Source organism: Erpetoichthys calabaricus, chromosome 1 (genome assembly GCF_900747795.2).
Source record: "Erpetoichthys calabaricus chromosome 1, fErpCal1.3, whole genome shotgun sequence".
Classification (NCBI taxonomy): Eukaryota; Metazoa; Chordata; class Cladistia; order Polypteriformes; family Polypteridae; genus Erpetoichthys; species Erpetoichthys calabaricus.
Genome location: NC_041394.2, coordinates 29,942,135 through 29,959,462, shown reverse-complemented (window position 1 = coordinate 29,959,462; position 17,328 = coordinate 29,942,135). Strand labels below are relative to the sequence as shown.

At 38.0% G+C, this 17,328-nt stretch overlaps 1 protein-coding gene across 3 annotated transcripts in view; it reads left to right on the top strand.

Annotated features, from left to right (window-relative positions):
• LOC114648161 (cyclin-dependent kinase-like 1) overlaps nt 1–17,328 on the top strand; it is a 66,835-nt gene that overhangs the window by 18,792 nt on the left and 30,715 nt on the right. For all 3 annotated transcript variants that reach the window (XM_028797034.2, XM_028797051.2, XM_028797042.2), the window contains one exon: nt 7,649–7,739. In XM_028797034.2, coding sequence (XP_028652867.1) covers nt 7,649–7,739 — 91 coding nt within the window. The remainder of the gene's footprint in view (nt 1–7,648; nt 7,740–17,328) is intronic.

Sequence of the window (17,328 nt, the reverse complement as noted above, 5' to 3'; positions counted from 1 at the left end):
TCTTATCATTCACAAGTGTGTATGGGGAAAATCCATAGTAAGGGTGTAAATACAAGTCACAAGATTAGTAAGCAGATACATGTATTCATAGATAAATGTGTTTATTCATTGATTCATTCTCTCTGTCACTTATTGAACTTGGTTATTGAAATACAGAATGTTGGGCCTTGTAAAATATTTTTCCCTCCTCTGATCTACTGAGTGATCATACTGCCCGTCGTCCAACTAGAAAAAATATGTTAGGAGTGATTCTGTGTATCTGTTACTTATAAAGAGCCACTCGATAGTGTTCACTATAGAATAGTGCTAGAAGGCAAAGAAAAGCAATATACTGTATAGGCTGTGAAAGGCACTATATAGCGTCTGACCCGGCACAGACTAAGGCAGAGGCATGTGCTTAAATAAAACACACTTTTATTTTTCTTCAGCCGTGGGGCACGCCTTCCCCGTGTCCCACAGGCCCAACACAGTCCCAAAAGCACTTAAATATAGCACACCAAACAACACTTTCCTTCCACTTTGGCACCACCACTCCTCCCAGGCAACCTCGTCCTCTTCCTCCCGATTCTGGCTCTCGAGTGGTGGTGGCTGGCCTTTTTTATACCCCACCCAGAAGCATTCCAGGTGCTTGATCACCTGGCCCTAATTGCATTTCCGGGTGGGGCTGAAGATTTGACCAGCCGGGCTGCAGGCTCCATGCAGCTCCCCCTGGCAGCCATCCTAGCCCCCAACCAGGCTGTGGAGGACTCCATCTCCCATGGAGCCATGCGCCAAGTTGGGGAATCATCGTCTGCCAGGGAGGCTTCCACCAAGCATCCCGGGGGATGTATTGAGCTGTCCATGGTAGCTCCCCCGTAACAGATGCAGTAGGGGCGTCCCTGCCGGGCATGGTACCCGGCTGTCCATTACAAGGTTCATAGGGTTATTCTTATCACAGTGAAATTCCTACTTGCATGTGATAATCAACATTAAACATGTCACCACTCTTACCTAGATATGTAAACAAAATTGCAATGTTTTCTTGTTTGTTCACCGATAAGAGAAAAATGGCTGAATGGATTTTTACAAAATTTTCATGAATGTTGCTGTTAGTCCAACTTCAAATATAGGTTATGTGGCGTATTGGGGTGAGAATTTGCAAATAATGGGAAACCGTAAACTCAGTGCCAATGTGTGGACTACAACTCCTGTTGGGCAGCAAGAGTGTACTGGGGCTAATAGGAGGATGGCTTTATCAGCATGCACAAAGTTTGTACCAGGCAAAGTGGGATCTCATTTAAGAACACAGGTTTTGCGTTTTCTTCTAAGATAATCAGGATAATAATTTAATTGTATTGCTGGATTACTGATTTTTGCATCACTTTGTCTCATCATGAATTGTGTTTAGCCATGTTGAATTTCCAAAAGACCATTTTTGCTTGCTTATTTTCATCTGGACCCTCTTTTGAAAAATATATGAGTCCAAAAGGGTTGTACGGTGTTGTCATACCCTTGATGAGCAATATTCCTTGCTTTTCACCCCTCAGAAAACTTTTAAAACTCCAAAAGACACTTTTCTAAGTGAAATTTAGAATCAATTTTGCAAAATTGTTTGTAAAAAGAAAAATTGCTAATTTATTCACCACTACCTATTATCTTATATTGTATATTTTGCATAATTTACATAATTTTCAGCCTGCTCCATGTTGGTCAATCATGCAGACAGGAATTTCACCGCACTGTGTACACATGACAATAACACTCAACTGAACTGGGGACACTGCATTTTTTATCGAAGCAAAAGTTTATATTTTTGAGAAAGTCAATGCTATTGTACATGTAGTGTACATAGCGTTACAAAAAATGCGATAGAGATAAGCCACAATGAAACAGAATGAAGTGTTTTTTCAGCTGCTTAGAATATAATAGAAAGAGAAGGACAGAGGAAGGTATTAGCAGCTTTTACTGTTTCCTAATGTTAAACATTTATGTCCATTTTTTGATGACGCACTTATAATTTTAGATAGATAGATAGATAGATAGATACTTTATAGTCTTTATTGCCAATACAGTGTTGTGATTTGCAGCAACTTTGAATGAACACTGCATCAATCAGGTCTGAATTATCTTCATATCTTTATCAAATACTGTACTACCACTGGTGCTGTCTCCTGTAATAATACGGAGACCTGCAGTGATGTCTGTGAATGTGAACTAAAATCCCACCTCGGTCCCCTTGCTGTAGATGCTTCTTGCAGTACATGGATTGAATTATTTAACAAGCTATCATATTTATGAATGTGAGACTATAAACATCTATTGGTAAAATCACACTAAACAAGGAAATACAAAGAAGTAACATTCATGGTTCCAATCCAGCAAGGTGTTGTGACAATTGTAGAATCCAATCATACACATAAAGGTAAAATTCTCAACTTATGAAAGCAAAGATGTTGATAAGGAGGTAATGGAGGTGATGGATAGGACAGTCAACAATGACAAAAGGGTCCTTGGTTACTATTTATTAAATATTTATTTAGAAAACACATGATTGTTCGCTTTATGCAACTATAGCTTGGATGTGTGGGATTATTTCTGCTAGTCATACACTACTTAATGTTTTATATGTCGATATTTTATATTGTGACTATGGAACAGACAGGGTGACAAAAAGAGATCGTTGGGGCACCAGCTTGGTCACCTCTTTTAATATATTTATAAAATAAAACAGAAAATTTGTGACGCAGGCACAACAAAACAGAAATATTTGCCATTATTTTTAATTCATGGCTCCACTTCAGTAGGAGCTCTGGTCTGAAAGAACGTCCAGCTTCTCCTGACACCCGCTTTTATGGCATATAGGACCAAAGGGGTATGGCCAACTCAAGACACAGTAGGCGAAACTATAGATCTCATCACCTGTCTTTTTCTCCAAACTGAAGAAGATGATTAGCGACAGCTCCCCCTCTTGTCCTTGAGTGGTAGTGCTTACCTCAACAGAGCTCACAAGGTGGTCCGTAGGTGCACGTGCATGACAGTATATATATATATATATATATATATATATATATATATATATAGTATATATACTGTGTGTGTGTGTGTATATACAGTGGTGTGAAAAACTATTTCTTATTCTTTTGCATGTTTGTCACACAAAATGTTTCTGATCATCAAACACATTTAACCATTAGTCAAATATAACACAAGTAAACACAAAATGCAGTTTGTAAATGGTGGTTTTTATTATTTAGGGAGAAAAGAAAATCCAAACCTACATGGCCCTGTGTGAAAAAGTAATTGCCCCCTGAACCTAATAACTGGTTGGGCCACCCTTAGCAGCAATAACTGCAATCAAGCGTTTGCAATAACTTGCAATGAGTCTTTGACAGCGCTCTGGAGGAATTTTGGCCCACTCATCTTTGCAAAATTGTTGTAATTCAGCTTTATTTGAGGGTTTTCTAGCATGAACCGCCTTTTTAAGGTCATGCCATAGCATCTCAATTGGATTCAGGTCAGGACTTTGACTAGGCCACTCCAAAGTCTTCATTTTGTTTTTCTTCAGCCATTCAGAGGTGGATTTGCTGGTGTGTTTTGGGTCATTGTCCTGTTGCAGCACCCAAGATCGCTTCAGCTTGAGTTGACGAACAGATGGCCGGACGTTCTCCTTCAGGATTTTTTGGTAGACAGTAGAATTCATGGTTCCATCTATCACAGCAAACCTTCCAAGTCCTGAAGCAGCAAAACAACTCCAGACCATCACACTACCACCACCATATTTTACTGTTGGTATGATGTTCTTTTTCTGAAATGCTGTGTTCCTTTTACGCCAGATGTAACGGGACATTTGCCTTCCAAAAAGTTCAACTTTTGTCTCATCAGTCCACAAGGTATTTTCCCAAAAGTCTTGGCAATCACTGAGATGTTTCTTAGCAAAATTGAGACGAGCCCTAATGTTCTTTTTGCTTAACAGTGGTTTGCGTCTTGGAAATCTGCCATGCAGGCCGTTTTTGCCCAGTCTCTTTCTTATGGTGGAGTCGTGAACACTGACCTTAATTGAGGCAAGTGAGGCCTGCAGTTCTTTAGACGTTGTCCTGGGGTCTTTTGTGACCTTTCGGATGAGTCGTCTCTGCGCTCTTGGGGTAATTTTGGTCGGCCGGCCACTCCTGGGAAGGTTCACCACTGTTCCATGTTTTTGCCATTTGTGGATAATGGCTCTCACTGTGGTTCGCTGGAGTCCCAAAGCTTTAGAAATGGCTTTATAACCTTTACTAGACTGATAGATCTGAATTACTTCTGTTCTCATTTGTTCCTGAATTTCTTTGGATCTTGGCATGATGTCTAGCTTTTGAGGTGCTTTTGGTCTACTTCTCTGTGTCAGGCAGCTCCTATTTAAGTGATTTCTTGATTGAAACAGGTGTGGCAGTAATCAGGCCTGGGGGTGGCTACGGAAATTGAACTCAGGTGTGATACACCACAGTTAGGTTATTTTTTAACAAGGGGGCAATTACTTTTTCACACAGGGCCATGTAGGTTTGGATTTTTTTTCTCCCTAAATAATAAAAACCATCATTTAAAAGCTGCATTTTGTGTTTACTTGTGTTATATTTGACTAATGGTTAAATGTGTTTGATGATCAGAAACATTTTGTGTGACAAACATGCAAAAGAATAAGAAATCAGGAAGGGGGCAAATAGTTTTTCACACCACTGTATATTTATAAAACTATATGCCTAATGTTGTGTAGGTCTCATGGCACCAAAATGGCTCTGACTGATGGCATTGACTTCCCAAGACCTTTAAAGGTGTCCTGTAGTATCTGGCACCAAAGTGTTAACAGTGGATTCTTTAGGTTGTACAAGTTGTGAGCTGGGGCTTTCATGGATTGGACTTGTTTTTCTAACACTTCCCACAGATGTTCAAATGTTTTGAGAGATGAGGAATTTGGAGGCCAGGTCAACACCTTGAACTCTTGATCATGTTCCTCAGACCACTCCAGAAGAATTTTTGCAATGTGGCAGGGAGCATTATCCTTTTGAAAGAGGCCACTGCCATCAGGGAACACCATTCTCATGAACATTAGAACATCAGAACAATCTAGACATGAAAAGTCCAGTCGGTCCAACAAAGCTCACCAGTCCCATCCATTAAATTCTTCCAAAAAAATCTTGTTTTAAAATTGTCTGTTATTCTCTGTGTAACAAAAATCTTCCTAATGTTTGTTTGAAATTTACCTTTAACAAGTTTCCAACTGTGTCCCCGTGTTCTTGATGAACTCATTCTAAAATCACAGTCTCAATCCACTGTGGTAATCCATTTCATGAAGGGGTGTACTTGTTCTGCAACAATTTTTAGGTAGGTGGTATGTGTCAAAGTAACATCCACATGAATGCAACAACTCAAGGTTTCCCAGCGGAGCATTTCTCAGAGCATTACACTGCCTCTGCTATGGTCATATGAACCAGTATTACATTATAATATAGCGCAACAAGATGAATGTTTGTCTCATGTTTAGTTGTAATATAATATAACTTGAAGGTAAAAATGATCTGATCCTGGAGATTTGTTTAATTTCAGGCAAGTTTAATCTGAGCAGTACTTCTCCCTCTACAATTTCCAAATCCTTCATTACCTCCTAGTTGTCCCTGTTACCTCTGAGAGGTTATCCACTTCCTCACTTGTGCAGAACTCAGAAAAATGTTAGTTTAGGGCATCCTAGAGTATTACAAAATGAGTCATCTATACAACCAAACATTAGTAATGAACTAATAAAGAAAGTTGTTGATAGTAATTTTTTTTGCTGCATGGCATCTTAAGTGCTGCCTTTTGTAGCTTACTGTTTTGGGGTAGGCACCTTTAAAAAGGGAGATAAAATTCTAAACATGCTTGTTTCTATTTAAAAAAAGAATGTAACTCCATAAAAACTGCTGGTTTACATGGAAATGCACAAATAGAAATTAACTGTCAGTTTGCAAATGGGCAGATCAAGTCACAACAGGTTGTCAGATGAAATGATAACAAAGTAGCAGCAAGGCATGGAATGCTGAAAAATTGTTTTTAAAACATCAGATATATTTACAAAAAGAATCACAAAACATATGCTGTGTCTTTGAAGACATACTGCTAAAAAAGCCAGGATTTCGCAAATCACATTTAATATAAGCCAAACTGTGTAAGTTGTAAATTAGCCAAAACTGGACATTTAAGTTGTTTCAACAGCACCGGGTTATACATGAAATGTACAGTAAACAGAAATATTAATATTAAATGAAAATCAAGTAAGACATTGTATAAAACTCACATATACCGGTAATTATAATTACATTAATGGGGCAATGGCTGACCATTAGAAGTGACTCAAACTAAAACTAAATGACAAAATATGAAAAATATTCAGGGAACTAAAAACTGCATGTTATGATTTTGTTTTTTCCTTTAATATTATATGGATTTACTTTTCATTTATTTAATTTTCCTTGTGTCTTTTTGGAGATTCTGGAATATGTTTCATATTATTTTATCTTGTGCTAAAGACAATTGTTAAAATAGTTATCATCTTATCTCGACAGAGTTATACATTATTCAGTCATTATGAGAATCTGAACTAGCAGGAAATCCAACAAACGTAAAGATAAAAGAGCCAAAACATGCAGTGCCCTCCTTTATGTTTGGGATAAAGATACATTTTTCCATGATTTACACCTCTGCTCCACAGTTTAAAATTATAATTCAAACAATTGAGACATGATTAAAGTGCACATTGGAGACTTTCATTTAAGGGTATTTGCGTACATTTTGGTCACATCATGTAGAAATTGCACTTCATATATTCAGGACATCATAATGTTTGGGACAATTGGCATCACTGGCGTATGCAATTTCTCAGGTGTGTTTCATTGTTTCATTAGTGCAGACACCTTGGCTTGCTTCTACCCTTTAAAAAGTGTGCATTTTAATGTCATCTGAATTGTATTATTTATAATTTTAAACTGTGGAGCTCAGGGGTAAATCAAGGAAAAATATGTCTTTGTCTCAAAACAATTTGGAGGACAGTGTACAAAAATTAAAAGGAGCACACAAAAGAATTTAACCATGGTGAAGGGGGGAATGAACCTGAATGACCAGTCATCTCAAACTTAGTAGTCTATATTTTCATCTTTTCTAGTGAAAAGTTAGATGAAAAGTAACCTATTTGTGTTGTATGAATAAAACATAACAGCAGAGTCGGATACACTGATGAACAAACTTTAAAAACTCCCTCTATCCATTAACCTAAATATGGAGCTTTTTTCCCTGTTTCTTCAATTTTGCTAATTCTGCAAAGTATTAATACATGAACCTAATGAATTCTTGTTAGTTTTATGCTATTTAAGATTCTTAGTATCATTCAAGAATGACTATATATGGATTTGGAAATTTTCACAATTTGTTTATTATTTGTAGACTGTTTAATCCTTCTTTAGTATGACAGCAGGTGCCCTAAGTGATCTGAGCTATTGATTCAAAAGTTTCAGTCATAAGGCGGGCTATGCTGCCAAACTGACTGTAGTGGACTTTCTGGTTAACCTCATTAAACCGGTTATAATTGTCATTGGAACTGTGTCAAGACCTATTAGGTTACATTTCTACTAATTCTGCTTTTGTGTCTCTCTTTTTCTTACCCTTCCAGTGTATCCATAGAGATGTTAAACCTGAGAATATTCTCATCACCAAGAATGGAGTCATCAAGCTTTGTGACTTTGGCTTTGCCCGCATTCTTAGTGAGTATTCTGAACCTTGGCTCTTAGAAGATATGTGGTTACGTGTTAGCAGGAAGAAACACATGTATTGTTGTTATTGAACTGATTGTGTGCAGGGCATAAATCAGTGACAGACTCCTATTTAATTTCCTTATTTAGAAGAGATTGTTTCCCTCAGGCCCTTCCATTTCTTCCCATTCACCTTTACTGCATGCCTACTTGGTGCTTCATAGGGAGCCAAAAATTATTGCAGCTGATATGAGAGAAAAGCAAGAGCCAAACCTAGAGGGGTCATGTCATACACACACCTATACTCACTCTGATAGGGGCAATTTAGAGTCATGAATAAACCTAACATGCACATCTTTGAACTTGTAAATTCCACATAGACATTCTTGGGTTTAGAATCAAACCCAGGTGCTTGGAGCTGTAAAGCAGAAGTACTAGTTACTGTGCCCTTTACTGGATTTTTTTGAAGTTTTAATTACTGATCCATGCAAATCCTGGAAAATTCTTTTCTTAGTATTTGTTGGCATGTCTCATGCGGTCATATGCTATCTGATAATATGTATTTCTTCAGTTTAATTCACCATTTGTGACCTGAAACAGATAAGGTTGGTGTTCTGTCACTGAAACAGAGAAATGGAAAGCCACAAGAATGAATTAGAAAAGGATCCACAAAATAGGTTATGGATACCAGGGTGCGTACAGCTCCATAAACCCCAGACACAACAGCCACAGAGCCCACTACAGCACAGTACAAAGCACCCAGCAACACAGTCTACAGCACACAGCACCATCCTTCTCTTCTTCACCTCCACTCCTCCTCCAACAAGCTTCATCTCCCTTCCTCCTGACTCTGGCTCCTCGAATGGAGTGAGGTGGCTCCTTTTAATCAGGTGTGGCAGGAGGCTGGGACACCTGGAAGCACCGGGAGACAGTTTGAATGTCCCCCGGGCCGCGAGGAGGCAACCACCCTGGATAATGAGGGGACCATGGGGACGGAGCAAGGAGGCTCAAACCCATTGGGTCCTGTAGCCGCTGCCAGGGAGCTCCTCGAGCATCGTGGAGCCCGGGAGATCTACACTTCTGCCACACCAGGGAAGGTGGAGGAAGGACCTTCCAGGGACGCCTGGAGTACTTCCGGGTGCTCATGTGGCACTTCCGCCACACCAGGAAATGCCGCCGAAAGAACGTCAGCGAGCACCTGGAGCACTTCCGGGTGACTATAAAGGGGGCTGCCTTCCTACAATCGGGGAGTGAGAGTCGGGAGCTGGAGGAGGACGAAGCTCCAGCGAGACGAATAAAGGTGGCCTACGGACGTTAAAAGGCCCATGTAAGGGTGTTTGGTGCTGGAAGCACTGCGTGTGTGCGGGACTTGTGTCTTGGGGACACATGAATAATGTGTATTTTAAGAACTGCCGGTGACTGTCTGGTTGTTTCCGGGCTGAACCTCTCACACAAGATTAACTGGAACTGCTCCCACGTGTGATGGAAACCCAAAGCAGGGTTCTACAGCTCCCCCTGGCGGCCCCCATGGAACCCAACAGGTCTGTGCCAAACTCCAACTCCCACCATGCCCTACGGGAATTCGTGGTGCCACAGCCACCCAGGAGGGCTCCCCTCTAGCGTTTTGAGGAAAGTAGTGTCTTGTGGATGCTCTCTTCCCTGGTCCTACCATCAAACTGCTGCCCTGGCCGGGTAATGTTCATGGCTGCCAGTCACAAGGTGTAAATCGAGAAACCATGCCAAAACTTGTAACCAGTGAGACAAGAAAACCTATCATGTAACTAAAATATGATACAACACTCATATTTAAAAAATATGAAATCTATTCTTTTTATTCTATTTTCAAAAACAAAACATGACAGTGGCATTCAACAGATCAAACATGTAATAATAACGTACCAGATACAACAATTTATCTCAAATTGATTACAATAAAAGCGGGAGAAAAGACAGAAAACAAAACAAAAAGATTCAATCCCCATGCAAAAAAAAAAGAAAAAGAAGAAAGACTCAGGCAAAATAGAGAAAAAGAAACAAAAACCCCTCTGTGTTTTTTTTTAAAAGAGATGATCAAACAGTTATTTTTTTTTAAAATGTTTTGGACATATTCTCTAAGAGAAAATTAGATTTTTTTCTAATTTGAGATATTAGATATTATTATATTATTGAGATATTATTTTAAACGTTAAAATTATACAAAGTTATTGTCTGTCTGTATGCCTGCATTGTTATCACTCTTTAATTTAATATTGTCTTTATCAGTATGCTGCTGCTGGAGTGTGTGAATTTCCCCTTGGGATTAATAAAGTATCTATCTATCTATCTATCTATCTATCTATCTATCTATCTATCTATCTATCTATCTATCTATCTATCTATCTATCTATCTATCTATCTATCTATCTATCTATCTATCTATCTATCTATCTATCTATCTATCTATCTATCTATCTATCTATCTATCTATCTATCTATTATGGGACATTGCTTTCCCATTGAATTATTGAAGGTGGGCTGGGATTCTTCCTGTTAAGCAAGATAAGTCTGCATTCTGGTAGTGTGGTGTAGGCTATTACAATCGATTTCTCCCTATGTACTTTAATGACATCAGGGAGTACACCAAATATTTGCATTAATGAATTTGGTGGGATTGTAACACTAAGGCTGTTTGAGAAGTATGTATAGATTTTGATTAAAAATGATAGTTAATTTAGTGCATTCCCAGCACATATTACCCTGTGATGCTGTAGCTAGATGGCAGTGCTCACAGGTTTGGTCTTGCCCTGGGTATATTTTGGACAATTTATAATGAGATAAATGTGATCAATGAATGAACTTTAGTTGAATTATGAAATGCTTAGCACAGATAGAGCTGGAGTATATTGTATGTATGACTGAGTTACACTCCTTTTCTGAGATGCTGATTGAGAGATCCCTTTCTCAAATTTCAAAAATGTTTTTATATCTTGTTTAGATACTTTTTGAGTCTTCATCAAGCCTAGTCATTATGGCCTCTGGGACTGATATGGGAGTGAAATGTGGAAAGTTGGGAAGATTTCTTTTAACTAAATTTCTTATTTGCAAATATGAAAAATTGTGTAGCTGAGAGGTTGAATTTGGAGCATAATTGTTCATAAGATGCTAATACATTGTCTACCTTAAGATCTTAATCTCTAGCAGTTTCCATGTGTTACAACTGTGAATGTCTAAAAAGGCTGAGCTCCTCTATCTTGAAATGTGTCCCGCATTAGTTCCATATTTTAAGTAATTGGTGGATCACTGAAATACTGATGTACTGATGATAGTTAGTACTGAGTGGAGTACAAAGCAGAGAATACAAGGAAGATTTAGAACTGGATTTGTTTTCCATTGCAAGCCAGGGTGGTGTGAATGTATAAGTATCTGCTGATTTCCAAGGTTTTTTTGTGTATATTTGCTGCCCAGTAGAAAAATAGAAAGTTAGGTAGTGCCATGCCACCTTCTTCTTTAGATCTTTGTAGTGTCGACTTTTGAATCCGTTGCCATTTTAAATTACAAATGAATGTTGTTATAATTGAGTCTGATTTCTTAAAGAATGAATATACAGTAGGAATTCTCTGGAATAGATAGAGCAGCTTAGGGAGGATGTGCATTTTGACAGTGTTGAAATGCTAGAGTATTAAAGGTAGACCATCTGTTAACATCTTGTTTGATTTGATGACTGGTATTTACAAAACTGTATTGGAAAAAATCTTTATATAGTGGAACCTCGGGTCACGACTGTAATTTGTGCCAAAACTCTGGTCGCAACCCGATTTGGTTGTGACCCGAAGTAATTTCCCCCATAGGATTGTACTGTATGTAAATACAATTAATCCGTTCCGGACCGTACAAGTAAATGTTTACTTACTTCTTCTGTAATGTTTACTTCTTCTGCTTGGGCTCTCTCGCTCGCTCACTCGCGCTCTCGCTCTCTCTCGTTCGTGCTCTCGCTCTCTGAACATGTGCGGAAATCATTGCCGAGTACGAACTGGAAGGGAAACAGGCTTGTTCATCACCCGAGTGCATGAACAGATACAAAAGTTTGGCAAATTTTTTGGTCGTAACTCGATTTGTACGTTGTCTGAGACGTTTGTGACCTGAGGTTCCACTGTACAGTATTTACTTGTGAGGGTTATCCCCAGATATTTAAAATGTTTTGATATTATGAACAGAGAACTATCCAATATTTGATATGCTAGAGAGCTCACTGAGAATACTATACTTTTATTCAGATTAATTTTAAATCCAGAGATCCTGTGGAATTCTTCATATGTGCTTAAAATTAATAGCAAAGATGATTGTAGGTCTATTATATAAAGCATCATAGCGCCTGCATATAGTGTTATTTTCTTAAGTCATTCTTTAATGATCCCCTTAATCTCTATTTTCTTCCAAAGATAAAAAGCCAGTGGCTCAATGGCTAACACAAAAGCATTGGTGAAAGTAGACACTGTTGTCTAGTACCTCTGTATTTCTAGTCTGAAGTATTCAGAGTTTGTGTTATTAATGCAGACTGAGGCTTCTAAACCAGTATAGAGAAATTTAATCCATGCAGATATATTGGGCCAAACCTGAATTTGTGCAGTCTAGTAAACAGATAATCTCTTTCAACACCATTAAGTCTGCATCCAAAGATAATAGGACCTCTAGTGAGTCAGATTTTGTTGGCGAATATACATTACATTACACAGGCACTGAAGGTTTTAGGTTGATTGTCTGTCCTTAATAAATCCAGTTTGACCTTGAGATATTACCAAGGAAAGCACTTTGTCAATTCTTCTAGCTAGGGCGTTCACTAGTACTGTAGTTTTAAAATCATGCGAGGATTGATTGTGTTACCACCAAATTCTGAGCCCAACATTTCATATCATTTCAATTTCGTATCAACATTTCATATTATTTTGTGTAACTGTGAGACTGTTCTGCGTGGAAATCAGCAGTTACAGAACTACTCAGTCCAGGCTGTATAGCTCCAACAATCATGCCATGGTTGAAATCACTGAGATTACATTCTGGTGATATGAACATTAACTGAAACTCCTTATCAGTATCCGTGGGATTTTATGCATTACACTGCTGCCACTTGATTGGTTGACTAGATAATTGCATGGATAAGCAGGTGGACAGATGTTGGTAATAATTTGCTCAGTGAGTGTATATACTTTTATAGACTTGCCAACGGCTTTAGTTTTGCTCTAAAAAACATGAGTAATGTTAAAATTCGCCACATATTTCTTATAAAACTCACTCCATGAGTGTCAGCTCAGTTTTTTCAACAGTTCAAAATTTTGTCATATTTTGAAGAAATAAGTTGTTGTATTTTGAAATGTAGAAAGCAAATGACATATCCATTGATAACTTTGACTGTAGGCAAGTAATCTTAAAATGACAGTCGGAAAAGATGTTTCATCCCACCTTCTCTGAATACAAAAGAGAATGACTAAAGACTATCATTAGTAAGTAGGAAGTGTTTTCTTTTTTTAAACCATTGACATATAATAACCATTTGTTTGGAAAAATAGACACATGATAGCTACACTTCTTATAGCACCATGAATTGAGGAGTTTTTAGCTTAAGTTATTTAAAAAATATTGAAATGGGAGCCAGGTTGATGGCCAAGGTCTCCAGGACTCTGAACAAATCCAAATCCTATTATGTGATATTATCCATCCATCATCCAACCCGCTATATCCTAACTACAAAGATAGTTAGGATAAAGAATGGATCCAATCCCAGCCAACACAGGGCACAAGGCAGGAAACAAACCCCGGGCAGGACGCCAGCCTAGCGCAGGCCGCACACAGAACCACACACTAGGGACAATTTAGAATCGCCAATGCACCTAACCTGCATGTCTTTGGACTGTGGGAGGAAACTGGAGCACCCGGAGGAAACCCACGCAGACACGGGGAGAACATGCAAACTCCATGCAGGGAGGACCTGGGAAGTGAACCCGGGTCTCCTAAATGCGAGGCAGCAGCGCTACCACTGCACCACCCATATGTGATATCATCTACTGTTAAATTCTGCTCTGCACTTGAAATATTTCTATTGCATTATATTGTATTGAGGATTACTTGTGTCATGTTCTTTGTATTGTATTGTATTGGGCACTGCATGCCCAAGCTACCTGGAAAGGGGTCTCTCTTTGAACTGACTTTCTCAAGGTTTCTTCTATTTTTTTCTCTACAAAGATTTTTTTGGGGGAGTTTTTCCTTGTCTTCTTAGAGAGTCAAGGCTGGGGGGCTGTCATAAGGCAGGACCTGTTAAAGCCCATTGTGGCAATTATTGTGTGATTTTGGGCTATACAGAAATAAATTGTATTGTATTGTATTGTAAATTGTATTATGTAAAAGAATACAGTGTTAATGGCAGTTATGATTTGTTCTCAAGGTGAAAGGAAAAGACAGTAATTCCAAAAAACTAAATCATACATTAAAATCAGTTTATTGGAAGTAAGGGCTTAATAAAATAAATAAAGGCTTAATTGGAAAAAAGCTTAATAAATCAATTCACACAAAAACAGGAATTATGTATTTAGAATTCAATGAAAAAAAAATACATCTCATAAACATAAGAATATCAATTTAATTTAATAATATACATGGTTACAAAAAAGGGAAGAATTCTCAAAACTAAGTTTCAAATGAACAATCAGAATAAAAGGCCAATTAAAAAAATATAAAAATTAAAAAGGCCTCTCTAAAACTTGGAAAAATCCTTAAACAAATATCCTAAACAAAGAATACTCTCAAAAGTTAATTTTACTGAAATTAACTTGTTATAAATTGGTATTTTCCTTCATTTTTATGGCTTTTTTCAGTTCCTTTTTTTACAATATATGCATCTGATTGGGTTTATTTTCTATCCAAAGGATTCATTTTTTTGCATTCAGAAGTTTCCTTGGAAATGTTATACTTTTTACATCCTTATTTTGCAACACAATTTAGTGTTGTTGTTCCCATGGTAAATTTATCCAGAAGGCATTCAGTTAGGGGTTGGGGGTTTGGAAGGTCTGCAGTATCTGACATCACCAGAGTGACTATATAAAGGTGCACATCTCTTAAGTATATCTGATTTGGATAAACACAGAGTATCCAGAGTTAGAAATTCTTTAGTTTTTCTATCTTTGGTTGAACTAATTATACTTCTAGCTTAATGACTTTCATTCTTGATTAATGATTTGGCATTGGTGAACAATAGTCTTGATTTTATCTTTAAATCTTTGGGTGGAGTGGTGGCTCTGAGGCTAGGGATCTGCACTGCCTATCGGAAGGTTGTCGCTTCGAATCCTGTAAATGCCAATAGGGATTCTGCTCTGTTGGGCCCTTGAGCAAGGCCCTTAACCTGCAATTGTTGAGCGCTTTGAGTAATGAGAAAAGCGCTATATAAATGCAAAGAATTATTATTTTTATTATTATTATTATTATTATATTTAGAGAAGGGAGTTAAACAGGGAGAATGTGAAACCCAAAACCTCAGCAATTAGACTGGAGCTTGTGAGCACCTTAAATAGGGGCTCATGTGGCAGTCCTATTAACAGCCCACCTACAATATTAAAAGGATATCACCCCCTTTGGGTAGAAGGCAACAGGCACATGAAAACAAAATAATTAAGGGAAAAAAATATCCTTACGCAACTGTTAACAAAAAAGGAAAATAATTTCTGAAAAAAAAATGAAATACTGTACTAGAAGAAAAAAAATCAGCACAATATAATTGACAAAAATAACAAAACGATTTACATGGGAAAAAAGAAATGAATAAATGACAACAAACAAAAAGATAGGCAGGGATTGAACCACGGCAAGGACCTTAAAAAACATAAATCAGCATGGTTTTTAACACATTTTAGGATGCATTGGAAGTTCAAAATTTAAGATGTTATTGGAAATCTGAACAATCGGTAGAAAAACGTTTTGTTGCACTATTAATAGCACCACAAATTAATATAATTAACTTATAATGTACATTAGGTCACTTCAAATATTTGAATTTTAGAGGAAAATTATGAATTTTTAAAAGGTCGAGCTATATAAAAAAGTTATCAACATTTGACTCAATTTTAACAGCATCATAAATGAATTACCGTAGATACTCGCGTATTAGTCGATCTCGCAGATAAGTCGAGTGTATTTTTAAGCCGAAAATTATGAAATTTGTTATGACCTGCATATAAGTCGAGGGAAAAACTTGACAGCTATCAGAGATAGAGGGCGACAATCAGCTGTTAATGGCGACAAAACTCACTGTCACGTCACAGGCATTCCCTCTGTGCTTGGAGAAATGCTAGACTCGTTGACTCGGCAACTAATCCTTGCATGTGCGTGAGTTGCGAAATGTAAACAAAGGCAAGATGGCATCAACATGTCACAAGGGAGAGAAGCGAGTGCAGAAAAGAAAACACTTGGCAGACGATGTTTTGCACATTATCGCGGAGTCGGACTCTGATTTTTCAGAATCGGATTTTATTGACCATGATCAGGAATCGAGCAAGAGAGTGAGAAGCCGGCATCAGCTGATCGGACACCAGCCGATGCCGTGCCAGCTGATCGGCTGCCAGCTGAACGCATTCGCGCAACCGATGCACCTACGGCAAGGTTCGCATGGGAGGAATAGCCAAACATTGATCCGTGGGAGCCGAACTGGCTACCGGACTTCACAAGACAGCATGGCTTGCTGTTGGACACGACAGATCACCCGCTGCTGGACTACTTCAGGCTGCTCTCTCCTGATGCTGCTTTTCAGCTACTGTCAGACGAGACAAACAGGTAGGCAGAGAAATTTTTTGAATCACGGGCTGCGCTTGCATCGCATTGATAGCGTGCGTTGCCTTGGTTCTTTTGATTCCAAATCTGGTTGCATGTGGCAGCTAATGGTATGTTTGTTATCCAAAACCTGCAATGCTCAAATTCAAGTATTTCACAGTTTAAAGAATTATTTAATGAAATTAGAAAAAAACTAGCTAATTAGCAATAGTATTGCTGGCTTATAATTATTTCAAAGACCATGGGAAACGGCAGATGACTGGTGACTTAACACCGTGAAGCATTGAGTGTACAATGTCATTACCCAAATTCAATGGACAATTGTGTTGCCCCGTGGATAAGTCAACCCTGTTTTTTTGAATGAATTTTAAAGCATAAATTTTTCGACTTATACATGAGTATCTACGGTAATGCATTTTAGCTAACTATGTAAATTATCAGTTTTGGAGGAAAAATAGATATAATTAAAAACCTAAGCAGCAGAAATTAAAAATGGACAAAATTCAAAAGACCTTTAATAACTCTCTAAACTGATACATTTCTGGACACAAATTTAGGTCACTTCCAAACTAATAAATTTTAAAGAAAAAAATTAAATTATTACGAAGCCTTAGAGAGGCCCACCAAATTAAGCTAATTTAAAGGGCACAGTTATGGGATGCACTCTGGACCCCCTGGAGGTAGTAGAGGAGAAGAGAATGTAGGCAAAACTGAGTGTCATTATGAACAATACTGCACATCCTGTCTCTGACACAACAACACTTAAGACTTTTCATGCAACAAATTATTCAGCAGAACTGTATCAAGAAAT